At 52.6% G+C, this 22,013-nt stretch overlaps 1 protein-coding gene across 1 annotated transcript in view; it reads left to right on the top strand.

The window, feature by feature from the left end:
* The first annotated feature begins 1,255 nt into the window (after positions 1-1,255).
* The window catches only part of ATP1A1 (ATPase Na+/K+ transporting subunit alpha 1), a 29,784-nt gene continuing 9,026 nt past the window's right edge, over positions 1,256-22,013 (top strand). Inside the window, exons 1-12 of the mRNA XM_039242723.1 lie at positions 1,256-1,515; positions 11,840-11,944; positions 12,634-12,693; positions 15,023-15,226; positions 15,839-15,952; positions 16,352-16,486; positions 16,573-16,690; positions 17,137-17,405; positions 17,861-18,059; positions 18,350-18,459; positions 20,503-20,637; positions 21,159-21,351. Coding sequence (XP_039098654.1) covers positions 1,504-1,515; positions 11,840-11,944; positions 12,634-12,693; positions 15,023-15,226; positions 15,839-15,952; positions 16,352-16,486; positions 16,573-16,690; positions 17,137-17,405; positions 17,861-18,059; positions 18,350-18,459; positions 20,503-20,637; positions 21,159-21,351 — 1,654 coding nt within the window. The 5' untranslated portion in view covers positions 1,256-1,503. The remainder of the gene's footprint in view (positions 1,516-11,839; positions 11,945-12,633; positions 12,694-15,022; positions 15,227-15,838; positions 15,953-16,351; positions 16,487-16,572; positions 16,691-17,136; positions 17,406-17,860; positions 18,060-18,349; positions 18,460-20,502; positions 20,638-21,158; positions 21,352-22,013) is intronic.

Genomic DNA, 22,013 nt, shown 5'->3' with positions numbered 1-22,013 from the left:
CCAACTTTAACTTGGTTAGCGAGTTAATATTTTCCATGTTTCTTGTAGGAATTCCCAGAGACGCGTGGTGACTTGCTCCTGCGAATCTTATGCTCTCCTATAGAGTCTGACTTCCTGAAAACGCTGTTAATAATAATACTTTGCTTTCTAAACGCTGGAGGGCTTCAAGCACAGCAGCCTTTACTAAGAAGCAGAAGCTTTAATGGGAGGGAAGTCCCACAGTACCGCCAGGCCAGGGCTCTCTGGGGGTCCAGGGCTTATCATCACCCGCCAGGCCCAGAGTACCGTAGAACAGCCAAGGCTGCGCTGGCAAAGGCGCCTCGGTAGCGTAGCCGGTGGGAGGCACCACCGGGAGGCACTAGACAGGTCCGCAAACATGCCCCCACCAAGCCAGCCCCTTTTGCCAAAAAGACAGGCACTCTTTGACGCTTGTGTGCCTTCCCTAAAAACCGACTCCCCAAACCGGGCAGGTGGGTTTCTTTCACGCAGCAGCTTAAATACATTCGTTGCTCGCCCTTTGGGTGGTCCCTGGGGTCATGGGGAAAAGGCAGGGGAAAAACGCTCGCGGCCTTCTGCAAGGCCAGCTCAGACCCATTCTTCTGGGGCCGAGCGGGAAGTAGATCACGCGGATCCCAGACCAGAAGAGGCATTTGGGAGGGCACCGAGAGACGGCGGAGGCCAGCCTCAGGTGGGCGCTGGGCTGGGGCTGCGCAGGGAGGCGGAGCCCCTCAGGCGGGCGCGGGCTGCAATCACACCCGACCCCACCCCCACCCCGGAGCCTCCCTCCGCCGGGAGGAGCTCCCTGATAGGCTGGAAAGGCCCTGCGCGCGAGCCCGCCGTCCCCGGTCCGCAGAGAGTCAGGGAGCCCGGTTCCGAAAGCGTACCCGCACCCACTGCGGACCTCGCGTGTCCTACGAAGCAGGCCCGTCACGCCGGGCGGCGGGAGGAGGGGCGCGAGGGCCGCAGAGCCGCCGAGTCCCGGCGGCCCGGGAAGCCGGCGCGCCCCGCAGCGGCGCGGCCGCGGCCTCCCGGGACGTGGGCACGCGCGCCCCGGAGCCCGGCGCCCTCCTGCCGGGAGCCCCGACTGGCCGCAGCCGGCGCGGCCCAGGCCCGGGGGCGGGGTTTGGGGCGGGGGCGGAGCCAGGCCCGCGGCCGGTGTCAGGTTGCTCCGGTAACGATGACGTGCCGCGGCGTGGGCGGGGCAAGCACGCAGGTTGCATATTTTAGGAAGTGAGGAGGAGGCGCGGGCTCGAGCTGCGGCTGGGTCTGGGGCGCGGAGCAGCGGCGGGAGGAGGCGGACACGTGGCAGCAGCAGCGGTAGCAGCCCCAGCGGCGGCAGCGGCGCGAGTCGCCGGCCGGTCTCCCTCCCTCCCGCCCCGCGACAGCCCTAGCTCCCTCCTCTCCGCTCCCCCGGCCGCGCTAGCTCGGCCGGGAGCTGCTCTCTTCTTTCCTCTCTGCTTCTCGAGCGACAGGACCCGGCGCCGCGCACAGACCTCCGCCACCATGGGGAAAGGGGTGAGTGTGCGGCGAGCCCGGGGAGGGGCGCGGGGCGCCGGCGGGAGGAAGCGGGAAGGAGGAGGAGGAGGAAGTCAGGAGGGCGACCGCAGCCAGCCCGCGGGAGGCGGCGGCGGAGGAAGCGGCGCGGCGTGGACCGGGCAGGCAGGGCGGCCGGGCTTCAAAGACGACGCACTTTGGAAATGGAGGGAGCGCAGCCCTGGGGGCCGGGCGGGCGGGGGTGGGGGCGCCCGGGGACGGCGGGCGGCGGCGCGCCGCGGGCCGCGGACCCCCGAGTCCCAGCGCGCCGCGGGCCCGGGGCTCCTGGAGGCGGCGCTAGGGAGCCGCGGGGCCGGGAGGAGGAGGGCGGACGCCGCGGGGCGGCCCCGGGAAGGCGCTGGCCGCCGCGGCATCCCCGAAGCCGGCTCCCCTCCCTCCCTCCGCCGCCCTCACCTCCCATCTCTTGCCTTCCCTTTTCCTTCCGCCCTCCGTGCCCAGAGGAAAGGCGTGCTCCTCCCCTTCCCTTGGGGCGCGCTGCCCGGGCCCCTCCCGGGCCGCCTTCCCACCGCGGCGCCGGCGGGGGCTTCCGACGCGGGGGCTGCCCTGGGGGGCGAGGCGTCCGCTCCCGGAGGCGCTGGGGCTTAGCCCGCTTCCCTCACTGGCGGCCGCCCTCCCCCAAAGGAAAAAAACTGGCTTCCCCTCACTGCGGAGCCGGTCGAGCTAGCTGGTGCCAGAAAGGGTGTGTCTTCGCCGCCCTAAGATGGCCTTTAAGGTATACTTTTGTGAGCTCTGATGGGACGTCTTCCATAAACACTGGATGCGCCCCGGGGCGGCTGGAGCGGTCATTGCCATTGTGGGGAGGGGCGTGTAGGGTTTTCTTGAGGGGTGAGCCTGGAAAGGGAGGACAGGCTGGCTGCACCAGGGCCTCTGGGTACAATAAACCCGAAAAAGGCCTGCAGGCGGCGGGCAGGACGCGGGGGTAGGGGTCCCGAGCCGTTCCCGAAGGAACCAGGGGTCTGGGGTGGGGGTGGGGAGGGTAGCAGAGGAGAATGCTCCAAGCCCTGGGAACACCAGAGAGCCAGCCCCAGCTCGGTTCTGGGTCTCTGTAACTGGTAGCCGTGATAACCCGTAAGCCACAGCAGAAGACCGAGCCCCAGACCCTAACGCGGCCAAAGTCAAGTTGAGAAAAGTTTATACAAGATAACGGCCCAAAGTATCAATTCATGGGCTAAAATGACCCGGTCGTGAGAACAGGGGCGGGAGAGCAGCAGCGTCTTCATTATCCGCAGGGCTTGCACAGTGCGGGCCTCTGGTGGGTCTGTGGAGGTTTCTGGGGCTCCGCAGTGTGGCGTGGGGGGGGGCGGGGGGAAGAGGCAGGGTGCATTCTTTGGGGGTTCTTCATTTTGGATTTTGAAGGAGGTAATTAGGAGGGCCAGGCCCTGGTTGGGAGAGTGCGGAGAAATGGAATGGACGCCTGGTATCTTTAAAAAGTACGGAATGTGGAGGGCCGGCCCAGGTTCCAGAGCTGAGTGGCAGCCTCCGTGTTCCCCAGGACAGAAAAGTGGGTTAGTGTCCTGTGCCTGTAGCACACCGTCATTCCCATGAACAAGCCCTGTAGAGCCCACTCCTTTATCTCTTCTTCAAAAAAGGGAAAATGTTAATTTCTGGAGCCGGACAGTACTGATTTGGGGGGGGGGGGGTGCAGCCATCATGGATATGTACCCGAGGCCTAGGAAGGTGAAGTGACTTGCTCAAGGTCAAATGGTTGGTTAGTGACACACCAGACATGCCTGGTTTGTGAGTGGCCTGTGGCTTCCCCAGCCTGAACACTCCCCTACTTAATGTGGCCTTTTATGCGGAGCTCCTATATTATTCACATGACACTGGGGCCTTGGTGATCATTGCCTCAGTGGACCAGAGAGACGTCTGAGTAATTAACTTGCATCTGTGTATCTGTATGTCTCTTTCATAACGAAACACATATACAGCCGTGGTGAAGTCACACATCTGGGTTGTGGGGGGTTCCACCAAGATGTCTTATGGACCCTCATAAACTGTCAGCGGCCGGCAACCACCAAATTGAATTACAGCTGGCCCTCAGGATGATCCGCCACTTAACTGCCCTAGTTACTGTTTTGGGTACTCTGATAAATTGCACATTAATTGGGGGGGGGGGGAGAGACGTGGGTATTGGCAGTGATTCTCCTGGGAATGAGCTTCCCCCCTTTAGTCCCCAGTGACTTACTCTGATAGTCCAAGTGCTCAGAAAGATATTTGCTGCTGAAATGTTGGGATTTTTCCACATGGGGATTAACATGTGGGTGGAGTGGTGACTAAAAAAACCCTGCTGATAATTGGTTAACCAAGAAACCTGGTCTGGCAGCTAATTTTTAAGGTCATTGTTAATTTCTTCCCCCTCTTCTTTCCACCGCTGCTGTGGGGTCCCAGGTTTCGGTGGTATTTCAGGGGATCGTATGTCTCCTTAAAAATCTAGCTCCCTAAGCTTTTGGTAAGAAAATGCAAGAACTGCTCCTGCTGAATCATTCCTAGATGAAACGGGATTTTGTCCTTTTTTTTTTTTCATATGGGTGTTTTTGCCAGCGACTTGGCTTACACCGGCAGCCAGGCCTACCGCCCCCACTATTTGCTTCACCAAAGGTACACAAAAAACTTTCTTTTTTCTCAGGTTTATAAAAGATGGGGGAGGAATGTCACCAGGTCCTGGGATGCATTTCTCCATTGTTTGAATATTAACTTCGTTACCTGGAAAACGAATCCTGCCTTATGGGTGGTGGCTTAAAGAGGGGCAAGGGAAGAAAGCTTCAGGCGAAGGTTGTACAAGGAACGCGCCTGTCAGCAGAAATCCTGGCTGTGTGGTCATATTATCAACTGCCTCTTGGAGCTCAACTCGAGAGTGACTGAATCACCTGTGGCCGCTGTAAAGCTAGTATTTTAGGACTGAAAACCTTGTGAGGCAGAGTCATCCGAGTGGAAAGTTGCCCAGGCCTGGCCAGGAGCAAGTGGGGTGCTTACAGGAGGAACTGGTGACCAGCACCAAGGCCAGACCAGAGGGCTGGGATTGCATCACACCCCTTTCTTTGCCTGTTAAGTGGTTCAGTGTGTTGGTTATGACAGTTTCCCGGCTCGGGGTTCTTTCTGTACCCTGTTCTGAGGGTGTATCCTCTTTTGGTAACTTAACTGGTTGCTAATTTGTAGTGTTCTCTGCCAGTAAGTTTGTAACACGCCAGGAACTCACCTTTGGGTGGGAGGGTAGGAAAGGGGGAGGTCTGCATCATAAATCTAAGAAGGCTGAGAATAGGCTAACCCCTGAACCCCTCCCTCCCAACCCCACCCCCTTCCCCCCCCTCCAGAGGAGGATTTTTCAAAATCCAGTTACCTGTTTGTCCAGGTGAGGGCTGAAACTGAAAATATACAGACCTCTGGAAACGTTCTTGCCAAATCGCGTTTGGAAATAAAAAGTGAGTTCAACATTACAAAGCCCAGTGGACCTGTTCCTCAAACAGGCTCCATCCCAGAACCCTCCAGGTTGTTTCCGGATTCTTTTCCCAACAAATGATCAGTTAAGCGACTTTCTCTTCAAGTCAGGCTCTGTTCTCTTAAATAGAGCCAAACTTGGGAATGAGAAAAAGGCTCTATTTAGAAGGATTGTGTATGTGAAAGTAAGTAAAATTAGTTTGTTCCCTTAGAAACAAAAAGGTAAAAAAAAGATTTTTTTTAAGTCCCGGAAGCTTCAGGCTCTCGGCTGGGCCTTAGGTGGACCCACTGGCCCTGAGGACCAAGTGAAGTCGTTTCTGTTCTATTCATCATGAGGGCAGCACACGTAAACACCCCCGTCGTCATGGGGCTTACTGAGCACTCAGCGCTGAGAGCAGATCGGATCTTCATAACCTCTAGGTTTCCTGTTCGCCCGTTAGCCTTCAACCCTTCAAAACCAGAGACAACCCTTCAAAACCAGAGAAGGCGTTTTCTTTCATCTGAAAACCTTATTAAGGATTGAAAATAATAGGAAATACTCTGAATTACCCTCCAAAGGGAAGCCTCCAGTGGAAGCTGACTCCCTATTCAATAGCATCTTAGAGTTTTCTTGACTACTTTCACTTTTCAGGCAAGGGACTTTACATCATTTAAGTCTTTGTAAAAAAAAAAAAGGGGGGGGGATGCTTTTCGGCCCTCCTTAATGGGAGGGGGGGTGTACATTTGTGCTGCCGTGCCTTCCTGCTGCCCAGGGCTCTGTGCCAGCCAGCAGGCCAGAAGAAGAAACCTGAGTGTCAGATCAGATGGGCTCACAGTAATCAGAGTGGCTGCGTGTGGACAGGATGGCACTGGGTATGCTGTTTCCCCAGCCCCACCAGAGCTGTCCAGTTCTGAGTTACTCTGAAAACACATGGTGAGTAAGTAATCATGCGAAGGGAAGAGAATGTGAAAGTCCACTGGCTATTTTTCTCTCTTTTTTTACGCTCTCCTTCCTGTCTGCATTTCTGGAAAAGGAGACGTAACCAAGTCAGGTTTGAACTTTCCTCTCACATTGCTATGAATTGAGCGTGTGAGAGGAAGTGGATTTTGGGGCTTGAATCACAGAGACACTGTTCTCTGCATATGACTCACCTCATTAGCTGTGCCGAAATGTGCTGTCAGGAATCCACAAGTTCTTCACGTTTATTTGACTGATGTTTGGGTAGCGGATCTTGTCAGTGAGACCAGAGCCATTTTTTTCTCCCTGGATTCATTCGCATCCGGAGCCCTGGGAATTTGGGCTGGAACACCTCATTCCTTGGTTCCTTTGCGAGTCTGCAGTGAATTTATCTGCACGTTAATTATCTCTGTGTCTGGTTTTGTTCAAACTCTGTTTAGCAGCAACTGTGAGGTGGTTTCTGTTAGCGATCTGAAAATGTTGGTGCTTGGCGGCTCATGTTTTGTCTTTGGGGTTTGGGTCATTTGGAGGCCTGATGGGGAAGAGTGTCAGGTTGTGGGGATCAGTGGGTCTTGGGGTCTGATTTTTCTTTCCAGTCTGTCATGACAGCGAGGGCTCTCATGCACGTAGGGGTGAATATCCTCTTGTGTGTTTCTTTTATCTTCCATAGGATGCTTCTCTGGGGCCATACTTGTTTTATTGCTTCAGGTGCCTTCTCTCTCAGGCCTTGTGCTGCCTTCCTCTCTTCAGCCTGCCAGCCTTTTTCCCTGTTACCCTACGCTTCGGGGTACCAGCTGAGGGGTGAGGAGGACTCAGAAACTATTCAGCCTCTCATAGTGCTGGTGCCACTCACTTACTAATCCTTCCTCTCTCAAACTGACAACATCTTTTGAGTAGCACTTTTGAGCAGCACTAGCCAAAGAGCCGTCTGGTAAAATGAGAAGAGGGTGAGGAGGACAGTGGATGAAGTTTTAACTCTTCATAACCCAGGTGCTTAATGGTAGAGGTCGAGTTGACCCCCAGGAAAAAAACAAGTTTGGGGGTTTGGGGTTTTGTTTTGTTTTTTGTTAAATAACTTGTAACTGGGAAAGCAAAGCATATCGTAAAAGATACGGTAAATCTCTTAATAAATAAAAGAGATAATCTGTTGATTCTTTAGACATTTTCAAATCTGACGTACACAATTGAGGTAGGGTGGGCCGGCAGGCCCGTTAAGACTTTCCTTACCAGCAGGTTGGGGAGAAAGGTTAAGCCTAGTTCCTTTCGGGCTGAGGGAACCCAGCTAGAGCTGGGGCTGTTTTCTCTGACCCTGCTGGCTGCAGCCCACGTGTGGTGGTAATGAGCTGGCCTCGCAAAGGGCCCCGTCGCTGTGGCTTTGGCACAGAACATTCTCCAGCTGCTGCACGTCCAGGTGAGACAGAGGGAGTATGAAGCCATGGTACGGTGGTCCCTTGGGTCCCCTCCTCTGCAGGAAGAAAAGCTATTTCTTCACGGCCCGAAATACTGCCCTGGGCTACAGAACAGATGCGGTGCCCAGCAGTGCGTGTCTTCCCTCCACCCCAGCCGTGTCCCAGACCGCAGATCCCCAGGCAGAAGATTCCTTGCCCATAGACCAGACTACTTAAGGAGTGACTGGAGGCATGCTGAACTGGGCTTGCTCGCTTCTTCTATTTTCTTTCAGTTTTAGTGGATGAGGGGCGCCTGGTGGTTCCGTTGGTTAAGCATCAGACTCTTGATCTCGGCTCAGGTCATGGTCTCACAAGTTCATGAGCTCGTGCCCCACATCAGGCTCCACACTGACAGTGCAGAGCTTGCTTGGGATTCTCTCCTTCTCTCTGTATGCCCCTCCCCCACTCTCCCTCTCTGTCTCTCAAAGTAAATAATAAATAGAAGATTCTCTCTCTGTGTCCCTTTCCCCCACTTGCTTGTGCTCTCTCTCTCCTCTCTCAAAAAGTTTTAATTGATGAGTTTAAATCATACCTCAAATAAGTTGCTTTGTAAGGTTTAAAGGATCTATCATAGTGAGGAATGGCAGTAATTTATATGTTGATTAAAACCCAATTATAATAGTAACCTTTGTGCAACGCTTTGCCAAGTGCCTTTACATACACGGTGTATCTGATAACGATTTAATAATACACAGGCCAGGAAGTGGGAAAGCGCCTTCCTCGCCCCCTTTTCTTCCTGCAGAGGAGGATGCAGCCCTCCCCCCAGTCCCGCTTGTGAGCCCAAAGCTTAGAGGGGCGAGAGGGGTCAGACCGGTGCAGCTTTTAGGTGTTTTGTTTTCAGACTTGATGGGAGCCCCAGAATGCCTTCTCTAGACTCATCGGTCAGGGGGCACACCAAGTGGCATTCCCGTTGTGGGGACGAGGCCCCCGAGGCTGCCTGTTCAGGGTCCTCGCGGCTGGCACGCAGCACAGCCAGGGTGACGGGGGGCCCACTGGAAGGCTGTCCATGTTCCCATCCAAACAGCACGGACACTAGAGCATCTCGGTGGCCCCTCTGGCGTGTCCAGAAATCAGAGGAACTCGGAGCTCCCTGCTGCCCCCAAGGCCGTCTGTTGCTGTGGTGGGAACAGGTGGAATGGCCAGTGTGTCCAAGGCCTGGCCTGAGCCAGGTGGATGGGGGAGGCTCGGGGGCCCCTTCAGTGTGCACAGACCTCAGGTGACTTAACCCTGGGACCAGAACTTCTCTCCCAGATGTCCCTGCACCATCCCTGCACCTTTTCTCGTGTGCCTTGGTGAGCTTGAGGCTAATTTTCCCATCTGTCCCCCACCCTGGGTTACTGGAGAGGAAGGAGCAGGTGTTGGGGGAGTACATGTGCTTTAATGACTGAATCTCATTGTTACTCGTGTTGACCTTGCTTTCTCCTCTGAAGAGTTTCCTCTGCCCAGATCCTACAGGAGCAAAACTCCTAGGGCATCCTGGAGAGGCCAGAATCCCTGGAAGCACAGGATGAAGTAATGACGCTGACGCGCTGTAAGCTTTGTCACACTGGGCAAGCCCCTGCCCTCGTGGTGACCTCCCACTTCCTAAATTAGAATGGAAGGGGGGAGGGAAAAACGTACAAACCAGAACCTAACTAACTCACTTCATCATTTTCACCAGTGGCCCGTTGAAGAAGGGCCTAACTATGACCCTGGTAACTTTGAGATTCCCTCTGACCTTCCTTCAGAGACCTCGGGGGTGTGCTTAAGGGGGCCCCCCATCCATCGCGTGGAGCCTGGTGGGGGCAGGAGGTGTGGGCAGTGCAGTCGGAGTTCCGTAATTGAAGAAGTGGAAAGTGGAAGTGTGCCCGGTGCCCAGAGGAGGGGGCAGGTTCCTGGAGTTTCTCATTCTCTCTCCCGTGAGGTCATCTTTGTTCTTCCCGAATGTTTTTTAAAGAAATAGTGAAGAAAAGGCCGCCTCCCCCATTTTTAGCACGGTTCCCCATCCCGCCCTGTACTCCTCACCCCTAAACACGTGTGTGTGCACATCTACACACAGATTTTCTTTTTCCTGCCTTGAATCTGTGATCATTGAGACCCATTCCTGAGGGACTTCAGGAATACTTAGTTCCTGTCCCAATAAGCTCGTATTATTAGATCATTGCCTTATTGGCAGGGAAGAACCACATTGTCAAAGCCATCTGGTCTTCTGGACAAATGTTGCCTATTGAAAAACTTAAGTCTTGAAGGGAAAGAAATTTCGCATATTAGTACTTCAAATGTCTCTTTCACAAAAGTCCTCATTTGAAACTGTGCCTTACATAGCATGAATTGATGAGGAACGTGGGGGTGGGGGTGGCTAATAGGAAGTCACACTCCCAGCTCGCTTAACCCTTGATAATTGGGAGGCTGGAAGCAACATACTTACCTTGTAAATGGGGATATAACTTTGGAACCTGTCCAGGGCCTCGCTTCCCAGTCGGTCTCTTCCTCCCCCACCCTTGGATTGGAAAACGTTGAAAGTCTGAGCATAAAGCCTGTACAGGTGGTGAGTCAGAGGGATTTTAACTCTGATTTTCATATATTCAAATTAAACTTATTTTAATGATCTTCCTCCCCCCCCCCCCGCCCTTGCTTAAAAGAGAATGTGTGACCTGTATTTTAAAAATCAATATGACAGACCGGCCACACAGCCTTTTAGAGATTCCCTAGTCAATGTCTTTAAACTGATTAAGTGTCGTGTTTTCCCATTAAATATGTGGACGCGATCCCAGTCTACACCGTGGTTCCTGCCTGGTGGCAGCACCGTCCTCTCTTTTTGTTTTATTTGTTTGCCTTCCGCGCGTGCAATTATTTTCCATTTTAACCCTGGCACCAGGGGCCCTGCGCAAAGAGGCACTTCACAAATGCGGTTGCTCCACCGTGGAGAGAATTTCAAGAATGTCGACTATCTTTAGACCTGCTTCATTCTTCACAGATAAGATAGAAACAAAAGAACTCCACTCTGTTGGGAGAAGTTAGTAAAGGAGCACTGCCCAAGTGACCTCCGGCATTGAACGTGAATAGAGACATCCCAGCTTGTGGGCAGACCCAGCCCGTTTGGGGCAGGACCTCACTTTAGAGCCTTAAGAGAGAGGATGTTTTCAAGTTCAAGTGAATCTTGTATTTGTCCACATCCGTCTTAGCTATGACTGAAACACACCTATTCCTCTTTGATTTTTTTTTTTAATTTGATTTTTAGCCCCATAAAATGTTGATCCGGACACAGATTCCCCCTTAGTGCTTTTGTGGCTGGGTGTGTACTTGGGAAAGTTAGACCTGAGTAAGGGAGAGCCACAGAATAATATAGTACCAGCACCACCGTGCATCATCTCCGTCCCCTGCTCTTCTTAGGTGGTGGCTGTTGGTGGGAGGCAGTTTGTGGGGTTGAGGTGCCTTGGGGGGGGGGGGGGGGGTTCTTCTCTGGGGACCGAGCTCTGGAACACTGAGCTTGGGCTTTGTGCAGAGAAGCTCACGCATGTTCAACGGAGTGGAGGGAGGGGGGGAGGGGTATGTGGCGCAATCTAAATTTAAACTATAGAATCAACGTTTTCTCTAAAAATTGTTCCAGTTTTCAGGAGGCGTGGGTGGATCCTGTGAATTGTGTGATAATGCACACGCTTTTCCTACAGCCTGCTTCTGTCAAAACATTTCCAGTGACTTTCACTTGGGGGGTTTATTTTCAGACTTGTAGATGGGGGAAGAGGACTCTTTTTTTTTTTTTTTTAAATAATAGTTTTAAGGATTATTTGGATGACTTCTGTTTAGAAGACGTGAAGGTCCACGTTCTCATGTGAACCCAAAAAGTATTTAAATTTGATACTTCATGACTTCTTTGTGAATCTGAGAATTTAATCACAAAAGCAACTTCACATTTAGGTGTTGTGTTAAATTTGGCCATTAGTTCTCCCAGAAGACCCTAAACGGAGGTAGGCACTCTTCTCTCCGTGCTGTGGAAGAAAAACTCTCGAAGCTCCAGAATCCGTGACGTGCCTATGGTTCCATGGCGAGGGGTAGACTTTGACCTGTCCGGCTCTGGACACAAAGGCATAAGCATGATACTCCGAAGTTAGTAATGGGAAGATGGCTTCATTCTTGCAGCAGGGAAGGTGGAGGGCTGTGGGATAGAGAGATTTGGACAGCGTGAGCCCTTCCTACTCCCCTCAAATGGAAGTGACCAGCAGGACCAGTCTAGGGTTGCGTGACTTCTCCACTGCTCTTACTGCTCTCCACTGCTCTTGGCTGTGTTGCACGTCTTAAACTTAGGACCATTGCCATAGTAGGTTGCTTTTGTTTAGTGTGTGACGTAAGCAGTACGTTTCCATGATTCTCGCCCCGTTGACTATTCAGAATGGCAGCCACCCTAACCAGTGCTGAAATGCCCCTGCTCCGGAATCTTCTGTTCGTCCCTAAGACACAACCACCCCTTTCCCATGTTCTCCGGTAGGTCGGACGCGATAAGTATGAACCTGCGGCCGTTTCAGAGCATGGCGACAAGAAGAAGGCCAAGAAAGAGCGGGATATGGATGAGTTGAAGAAGGAAGTTTCCATGGTAAGGATTAGGAGGCAGGCTGCTTTCTGTTCCTCTTAAAAATTATTTGTATCGCTTCTCTTGTACGATCCTCCCCCTCACCCACCGCCTCCCCAATCCTTTGAGTCAGAGACCTGCTTTGTTTTCCAAGGAGAGCAGTCATTGCATGGACCTTCCTGAGCCTTAGAGGTCAATAGGGAAAATTCCCACCTTCCAGGCTGTTAGAAGAGGGCGGGAAGAGTCACTCAGGCTCCCTGGCATAGCCGAAGGTGCACAGAAGGAGGTGTGGTTGATAAATCCATGGGCCTTGGCTCTTTGCGATTTCCAGATTATACCAAACCCAGGGAACCTCTGTCCTCTAGGGGGTCTGGAGGCTTCCACAGACACGGCCTGGCAGGAACCTCCCTGGCCAAGAGAGAAGGCAAGAAGGGTTTTCCGTGAGCTCCGGGGCTGATGGGGTTTTCTGAAGTGATGTGGCGGCCACCCAGGGACTTCACGCCACAGCCGTCTCTGTCCTCGATAGTGATGGGCGCTGAGCACACAGCTGTGTGGTGGCAGAGCCATCGGGCCGCAGTGAGAAGGGCCCCGCCCTCTGCACCCGAGAAGAGCCCATTTGCTGAGCCTAATGATAGCCATGAGTGACACAAATGCTTTACCCCAACCTTTTTTCGTGATACGGTGTCTTAAGTCTTGTTTCTGTTTCTCTTTAGGATGATCATAAACTTAGCCTTGACGAACTTCATCGCAAATACGGAACAGACTTGAGCCGAGTATGTTGCAGTTTCAAGCCCGTGCAGAGCCTCCCGTGCCCCTGCGGCATCCCCTCCATTCTTAGCTGTAACTCTGGGGACTCTGGGAAGAGAACGATGGCGGGCACCATCAGCGTATCTGCTGTGCCACCCGCGGAGTTTGGGTTTTTTGGGTTTTGTTTTTTTTTTTTTTTCATTTTTTTTTTTTTTAAATTTCTGAGAGAGAGAGAGAGAGACAGTGTCAGCAGGGAGGGTCAGAGAGAGAGGGAGACACAGAATCTGAAACAGGCTCCAGGCTCTGAGCTGGCTGTCAGCACAGAGCCCGACGCGGGGCTCGAACCCACAAACCATGAGATCATGACCTGAGCTGAAGTTGGACACTTAACCGACTGAGCCACTCAGGCGCCCCAAGAGTTTGGGTTTTTAGTGCTTCCACAGTATTTTGTTTCCCCACGAAACTTTGAAAGTAGACCCGGTTTTCCCCGTTTTATAATTGGTGACATCCAGTAAGGGAGGGACCAGGATTTTTTGATACTGAAGGACTCCACAGCCATGCACATTCCCGGGCCCTTAGTTTACAAATCTTTCTCTCCATTTTTCTGCATTCACGAACTGGAGTTGAATATTCCAGTCAGTTGACTCTTCAGCACTTTGTCTTTCGCACTTTGTTTGCCCAACTAGCTTGTTTGCGGTATGTCAGAACCTAGATTATTCTAGCATCTATTTAAAACCGGGATTTTACACAACTGAAAGAAATTTTTCCAAAAAAGGAGGGGTTGCATGTCCTTGTTATCTGGGAAATTTTGATATTAAATTTGCCACACAGACTGTATCACAGTACCCAGTCTGGGGGAGAGGGGTGCGGAGTTTGTTTTTTCTGTAAAAAAGGAAAAAGTCTGGGGAATAACTTGAGTGCCAGGCAAGGTGTGGCCGCTGCATCGATAAATCATCAAGAAGTCCTGAGAAATGGGCAGGCATAGGTGCCCTAAGCTCCCAGGGGAGGCCCGACCCAGAGCCCGAGCTGACAGTCCCTGTCGGGCAGTGTGAGCCCATCACCTTGCTTTTGATGACCCCTAAGAAAGAGTTGTCATGGGGATTAAGGGAATGCACGCAAGGCCCTGGATTCGGTGCCTGGCATGGTGAGAGTGCTCAGATGCTGGGTGGTGCTGTCCCTTACTCTTGAAGGGGCGGTGCGGGGAGGGGGTCACACCAGGAACGTGAGGCAGAGGAGGGTCCTGAGTCCTCATTTCCCCTTAACTGCTTGGTTTTCTTTTCCCTGCTCCCCTGTACTCCTTGGGAATTCAGGTGCTTAAAATAATGTGAACACAAACTACATATTAGCAGACACTTGGGGCAAAAATTAGCTTGTGTCTTTTTTTTCCCCTTAAGTGGGCATTCTGATACTACAAAAGTTGTCACCTTTTGCCCTTGTAATGGGAGCCTTTTATCGCCTGTCCGCTGTCCCAGGTGGCTTGGTTTTAAGGCCCATTTAAAGAAGTGTGAGGCCTTGAGTGACATAACAGTGCAGTTTTTCAGCCAATACTTTTGACCTTGGTGGGTTCAATGGAGGTTAGCTAGACCCTGCACTTACATGGACCTCCACTCCCCCCAGCCAGACCCTGTGTCAGTTTCCATCCAGAGAATTAAGTTCTTTATTTAAAACTTGGCCATTGACCACTAACAGGTTGGATTCCTACAGAATTTTTTCCCCTTTTTTTGTTCATAGAGGGTTTTTGTCTTCCCCTCCCTGACAGATTCAATAATGCAAAAAACCCAAAGCTCTTAATTTGTAAAACTGAATCAATGAGTTGGGGCATCCGGGTGGCTCAGTCGATTAAACATCAGCTCTTGATTTATGTGCGGGTCATGATTTCATAGTTCATGACTTTGAGTCCTACCTCAGCCTCCACACTGTTGCTTAGGATTTTCTCTCTCTCTTTCTCTCTCTCTTTCTCTCTTTCTCTCTGCCCCTCCCCTGCTGACATGTATGCATGCTCTTAATTTTTTTGAAACCTGAATCAATGAATTAACATTGCTGTATCTTTTTGGCAAAAATGCAATTTGGCGTGAGTCCTTTAATCTAAATTTAGAAGAGCTCAGACCGGATTCAGGTTTGTTCATGAACCTAGTTAACACGAATCTCAGTGTGGGTGTCGTGGGGCCTTCAGGAACCTTGGGCAGCTGTGTGGCTGGACCGGGAGAGGGTCCTCATCAGAACTGGCGAGGCTCGTAGCTCGGGGAATTTTGCTTCCTCCTGAACCCGTTGTCATAGATTTCCAGCCATCAGGCGGGTATATCCACTTGTAAGTGCCAGGGCAGAGTGTCTAACGTGTGCTCCTCTGCTTCTCAGGGCTTAACAACTGCTCGCGCTGCTGAGATCCTAGCCCGGGACGGCCCCAACGCCCTCACCCCGCCCCCCACCACTCCCGAATGGGTCAAGTTCTGTCGGCAGCTGTTTGGGGGGTTCTCGATGTTACTGTGGATTGGAGCGATTCTTTGTTTCTTAGCTTACGGCATCCAGGCTGCCACGGAAGAGGAACCTCAGAACGACAACGTGAGTGTCTGAGTGAGATGACTAAGTGTGCATAAGGTGCCCTCCTGATCTTTGCCACCCACTTGGTTTCCACTGGTTACTACCGGATGGCTGATGGTTTTCAACACGAGGGAAAAGCGGTATTAGCAGCTAGTGCCGTCCGGGCCCGTCCACCCTTTGTTTCCACCCCTCTAGCTGCTCTTTCCGGCTGGAAGTGCATCCCACGTGTCACTGTTGTGAGCAGGTGGCCGCGCCCAGGTCCTGGCCCGGGTCCCACTGCCATCAGACAGCAGAGCGCAGCCTCTGACGTTGGCACATGGTACACGTCCAGAGATGTATGGTGGCCATCCTGCAGAAGTCACACGTTGTTTCAGAAACATTCGTGCCTTCATAAAGTGGGAGAAATGGATTCATCTAGAACATTTCCAAAAGTCTATCAAGGTTGTAGTGACCGAGGTCCCTGGGACCCCCTTTCTGGCACTCCTGTGCGCGGTTTCCAGAAAGCTAACTGAAGACATGAGCTCTGTATTGAAGGGTTCCTGAAGCCTTGACCTCTCTGTTACAGATCTGTTTTTTATTCAGTCGGGAGCTACCTGCACGTCCCCGGCTCCTAACCTGCTTGTTCCCTTCCAGCTTTACCTTGGTGTGGTCCTTTCAGCTGTCGTCATCATAACTGGCTGTTTCTCCTACTATCAAGAAGCTAAAAGTTCAAAGATCATGGAATCCTTCAAAAATATGGTCCCTCAGGTACTACTGCCTGGTCTTTCCCTGTCGGTAACCCCACGGGTGAGAACTGGTGTGAGGCTCAGGTCTCCGAATACTTGGCGACTCTGTCAGAGAGAGGGACACCTTCTCCCGTGACCCAAAACCACACCTATTGTCCTTAGACCCCAGACAGAAAATGAGGGCCCAGCTTCTGAGCATACCCTGACAGCACACGGTGGGGACGAGAGAGCCACCCCCAGATAACTCGAGCAAGGTTTTATAACTCGTATAAATAGAAAGACTAGTAGCCTCTGTCGTGCGCTCGGACCAGTCATGTCAGCGACTGTTTTATAATTTGGCTTTCTTGTGTGAACGCTCCCCTGCCCTTGTCGGTAGCCGCTTCTCTCTGACTGACTGGTGTAAACTTTTCTGTCTCCAAAGCAAGCCCTTGTGATTCGAAATGGCGAGAAAATGAGCATCAACGCCGAGGAGGTTGTAGTCGGAGATCTGGTGGAAGTGAAAGGCGGAGACCGAATCCCAGCGGACCTCCGCATCATATCTGCCCACGGCTGCAAGGTGGGTCTGGCGGGGGTGTAGGGCGGGGGGGGGGGGTGCATGGGGCAGCCTGGCAGGCGCTCACACAGCACTCCCGTCTTGGGCAGGTGGATAACTCCTCCCTCACTGGCGAATCTGAGCCCCAGACCAGGTCTCCGGACTTCACAAATGAAAACCCCCTGGAGACCAGGAACATTGCCTTCTTCTCGACCAACTGTGTGGAAGGTAGGTCCCTTGGGGGCCCCGCTCGTACGCACAGCACGGCGTTTGTCTTGGGCACTCATGATGGCAACCGAAACCATACATGTGACCTCTGTTCTGGCCGTCTTGGCTCTGTGTCCGACCACGGTGGTCAGGCACAGCAGATGCGACTCACCCGCCGATGTGGTCAGGAAGTCTCCAGAAGCCTGCTGGCTGTCTGTCCCCCTCCCCCACCTCCAGCCCAATCCCTCCATTGGCCACACTAAGCTGGCATGGACTTTGGAGCCGCTCTGCTCCTGGATAGAAAGCCCTCTCTGCCAGTCTATGAAACGGCACACGCCCCACTGAAGGGCTCGCCCTTAAGAACGTGTGTGGCTCTGTCTCTTCTTTTAACCACTCCGGGTAATTACACAAATCCTGTGACTCCTTTGGTAAGGTGCGTATAGCTCACCCTCCCTCTCTCGTTGAAGGCACTGCACGCGGCATCGTCGTGTACACTGGGGATCGCACGGTGATGGGAAGAATCGCGACACTTGCGTCTGGGCTGGAAGGTGGCCAGACACCCATCGCCGCTGAAATCGAACATTTTATCCACATCATCACGGGTGTGGCTGTGTTCCTGGGTGTGTCCTTCTTCATTCTTTCTCTGATCCTTAAGTACACCTGGCTCGAGGCCGTCATCTTTCTCATCGGTATCATTGTAGCCAACGTGCCAGAGGGTTTGCTGGCCACTGTCACGGTGAGCAGCTTGGGGGAGGCGATGTTCTGCTCTTAGATCAGCTTGCATGTGAGACCCCCTCTTCTGCCCTGTCGAGCGGCCGCGAACTACGTGCTTGATTGTACATGTTTGCGCGTAGTTTTTCTTCAGAGCCGTGTGGTAGGGTTAGGCAGCGAGAAGGCCTCGGCATGTTTTACATGGAAAGTAGTAACCCCAAAGCGTACATTTCAGTCTTATCACATGACCCGCAACAGTATAAGGAAGGAGAAGAATTTGGGGGTGAGTGGGAGAATTACACTGTGCTAAATCCTGGACATCTTTAATCGGGGGGTGAGAAAGCTCTATACATGGTCCAGAGGATGGCTGGAGAGGATTAACTTCAGACAAACGTCTTACACAGTAGGATGTAGCCAGAGTTTGGTGTAAGATTCCCTCTGGGTCGAGATTAAAGTCCTCTGGTTCCTCATGGTGTTTAGGTATGTCTGACCCTTACCGCCAAACGCATGGCGAGGAAAAACTGTCTAGTGAAGAACTTAGAAGCTGTGGAGACCCTGGGGTCCACATCTACCATTTGCTCAGATAAAACTGGAACTCTCACCCAGAACCGGATGACCGTGGCCCACATGTGGTTCGACAATCAGATCCACGAAGCCGACACGACGGAGAATCAGAGCGGTAGGTGCGGGGCCTCACCTCCTACCTCGGCTGCACCTGTTCACACGGCTTCTTTTTTTTTTTTCTTTCTTTAAGTTGTTCTTGGTTTTATTTATTTATTTATTTATTTATTTATTTATTTATTTATTTTTACCATTTGATAAGGAGTCGTGGGCCTGGGTTTTAGACTCTTCTCGACTTTGTCCGAAAGCCTGATTCGGTTCATCGGTTGGCGTCATCGGTTCACCATTTAGGGGACTTGCACAGAGTGAATGCGTTACCTTCCTGTGTTGTGTCCTTGCCTCCATCAGGTGTCTCGTTCGACAAGAGTTCGACCACGTGGCTCGCTCTGTCCAGGATCGCGGGTCTGTGCAACAGGGCTGTGTTTCAGGCCAACCAGGAAAACCTGCCCATCCTTAAGGTACTCCCGGCAGTTCCAGGTAGCGGGGAGGCTGCTTCGTGGGGGTGCAGCTGCCACCCGGGACCTCCCCCCAGTGTCCCCTCTGGAAGTAGCACCTGCTCTTTGTGTCCTGCAAAGGCTCGTGTGACACGCAGAATGGCCCGTGTGATGCCTGCCTGTCCGTAGCCTGTATGGTCTGTGGATCCGAAAGTTCTGGTCACCCTGTGGTGTGCAGAGTTAGAGAAGAGGGAGTGAAGCCAACCAGAGGTGGGAGGCCATCCTCACCCTGGAAAACCTAACAAATAAAATCCAGTCTTATATGCGACCGTGTCGCCTAACCTAGCAGAGAGGGGAGGGCTCCTTCTGGGACTGGTTGGTCGCATTTGCATATTAGGATACACGGTAGATTCCAACAAATCCCTTAAGCTGTCTTTTTCCTTAAAATAGCTCAGCTATTTCTCTTATCTCATTCGTCCTCTGCTTGCGTAGTGATGAAGCAGAACAAGGCTCGAGGCTCGGCCTCATGGAACCCATGGGAACGGGGAAAGGGCTGCGATTTCACTGTGCTGCCTGGTGGGGACACGGTCTCCGAAAGGTCCTGAGCCACGCAGGGTTGGTAGGACCAGGAAGGCGCGTGCGGGGCCCCCCTCCTGGGCTCGCCTGTTCCCAGTGAGGCTGCCTGGGGTGCTTCTGGGTGGGGACTGAGCTGTCCAAGAGAATAAGGCTCCCTTGGGTGGAATGGAGGTGGCTTCCGCTGTGAAGCTAAGACCCCTTCGTCCTTTAAAGGAGATGTTGCATTAATGGGCGATGCGGGGAGGGTGTTGTTCATCCTGGGATAGAACTCGAGATGCCTGCCTCACTGTGGAAGTGCCGTAGGCTTGGAGCGTGGAACCTCATGGGTATCAGATCTCTCCCAGTTTAAAAGTGTCAGAAGAGGGAGCACGGGGTGTAGTTCTGAGTATTTCAGGGGTTGCCCCCCAGCCCACCCCCCGCAAAAGGCACACAGTCCTGTTCTGCTTTAATAACTGGCCTTTATTAAAAACGATCCCACTTCTGGGGCACCTGGGTGGCTCAGTCGGTTAAGCGTCCAACTTTGGGTCAGGTCATGATCTCACAGTCTGTGAGTTTGAGCCCAATGCTGGGCTTTGTGCTGACAGCTCAGAATCTGGAGCTGCTTCAGATTCTCTATCTCCCTCTCTCTCTGCCCCTCCCCCTCTCACGCTCTGTCTCTCTCCGTCTCTCTCCGTCTCTCAAAAATAAATGTTACAAAATTTAAAACAAAAAAAAAAAAAGATCCCACTTATCACATTTCCTACCAAACCTGGCCACCTTGCCTTCTTCAGTGAGGCTGTACGTGCAGACCTATACATGCAGAATTCTAAAGGATTCATGTAAAAGTTGGCTCCAAGTCCAGTGTTCTTAGTGTGTCAGAGCATAAGTGTGTCAGAGCACATCACAAAATAGAAGTATGTGTTACTTCAAGTGTGGGCTTGAACTTAAGATGTTCACTGATTATAGGACTGTGGGAGCTAATAATAGCTTTCAGTTCACACCATGCAGGCCCAGATAATTTTGCACAATTAGATTCTGTTTAAGGCTCTCCCTTTTGCCCTTGACACAGACTGTTGGCCCCCAGTCCCGGGAATCCACCTGAGGGATTTTCCTTTATGTTGGAGGTGCTATAAATATTGGGATTCTCACTAGGTATTTTCAGATTCATAAGCAGAACTGTGTGTTTGGGAATAGTGGTGGCTTTGAGTTTTGCCACAGGGAAGATAAGAAAGGCTAGAGTGGGATGGAAGAGTGTGGGATGGTCCTCCCCAGGGCACCCCTCATCTACCAGCAGCCGGATTTAGGGTGGGGAGGGAGGGCTTCAGGGGGTGCCTAGGGTGTGTGTCTGAAGGACTGTGACTGGCTGTGGGCCTGAGCAAAGGGGGCCCTGCCCCTGCCAACAGCGCTGCTTCTCTGCTTGCGACGAGATCACAGTACATCTGGGTCACTTCTGAGTCTGCAGTGCTGCCTGGGGGATGTGTTCCTGGCTAACCACGACGTCTGTGTTCATAGCGGGCCGTCGCGGGCGACGCCTCAGAGTCCGCGCTCCTGAAATGCATTGAGCTGTGCTGTGGCTCTGTGAAGGAGATGAGAGACCGACACGCCAAGATCGTGGAGATCCCCTTCAACTCCACCAACAAGTACCAGGTCACCTGGCAGCGGTGCAGGGGAGGGGGGGCTCGGAAACTCGAAGGAGGGCTATTTGTTGGACCTTTCTGAAATGTTACAAGCTCAAGTGCTTCCTAAAGCTGGACTATCCAAACTTTATGAAAGCTTTATGGTTTACCCTAGACTAATGTATAGAAAGTCCCAATCTCTTTGCCTATCAGGAAGCTAAAGGAAGCCTCTCTAGAATGTGTGGGCCCCCCGGGGTACTCACTAATGGTTGGAGTGGGTGTGGGGGGAGGGGCTAGGTGTCCAAGGATGTGCTCCTCATGTTGGTGGCACTGTCCCTTCAGGAATGCTTTAGATGTGGCCCCGTGCCAGGGGTAGGGCTAGAACACTATGATTTTTGGGGTAGCATTCAAAGCAGGCTACAAGGTGTGAGGCCCCAAAACTCACCAATACGACACCTTGTGTGACTCTCGTGACCAGTACCAAGTAGTAAGGGAGCCCGCTCCGCACTGGGGCCTGGCCCCCAACATTCACGTCCCCCTCATCCATCACAGCTGTCCATCCACAAGAACCCCAACACGTCTGAGTCCCGGCACCTGCTGGTGATGAAGGGCGCCCCCGAGAGGATCCTGGACCGCTGCAGCTCCATCCTCCTGCACGGCAAGGAGCAGTCCCTGGACGAGGAGCTGAAGGACGCCTTCCAGAACGCCTACCTGGAGCTGGGCGGCCTCGGAGAGCGGGTGCTGGGTACGTGTGCGGGCAGCTGGCCGTGCGGCCGCCGGTCCCCTCCACGCCTGCATGCTGTCGTGCTCACCTCCCCAGAGCCTTCCGGGAGGGATCCTCCTCTGCCATCTGCCCCTGTAAGGGCTCTGCTGGAGAAGCGTTTGGTGTGCTGGGCCTCTGAGCACCAAGTTTCACCCGGTTGCTTCTGATCTGTACTTAACACCTTGGGTTTCCTGCTGGTTAGTTCGGTTTCCCTGGGCGGGTGGAGGAACAGGGGAGAAGAGCTGCATTAGCAAACATTTGTTGTCATGACCCTGACCTACACACTTAGTGAAATGAAAATTAATTCCCAGGGCTTCCAGGGTAAAACCATTTCCTGCCTGGCACGGAATGGCTGTGCGTTTACACCCCGCCTTCTGCATCAGCTCACAAATTAGATTAACGGTAAACTTGTCACGTAGGACGCTGCCTGTACTTCCAGCATATCACAGCGGGTACAGATGAGAAGTACAGGTCACTGATTGTATAATGTAACTGTAACGGTGGCCGTTGTGATATTTTGGAGCTGGACAGAAGAACATTCGTTCTGTAACTGTTCCTTTTCGCCTCAGCTTAGTGACTCAGATCCGATTGCCTAGTTCCGTACTCTGGTTCATACCTTCCCATTCAGCGAGTTTTGAGGAGTC

The sequence above is a fragment of the Hyaena hyaena genome, unplaced genomic scaffold (assembly GCF_003009895.1).
Source record: "Hyaena hyaena isolate Hyena2069 unplaced genomic scaffold, ASM300989v1 scaffold_217, whole genome shotgun sequence".
In the NCBI taxonomy this organism is placed as follows: domain Eukaryota; kingdom Metazoa; phylum Chordata; class Mammalia; order Carnivora; family Hyaenidae; genus Hyaena; species Hyaena hyaena.
The sequence above is the reverse complement of the archived record's forward strand: the minus strand, read 5'-3'. Positions and strand labels throughout refer to the sequence as shown.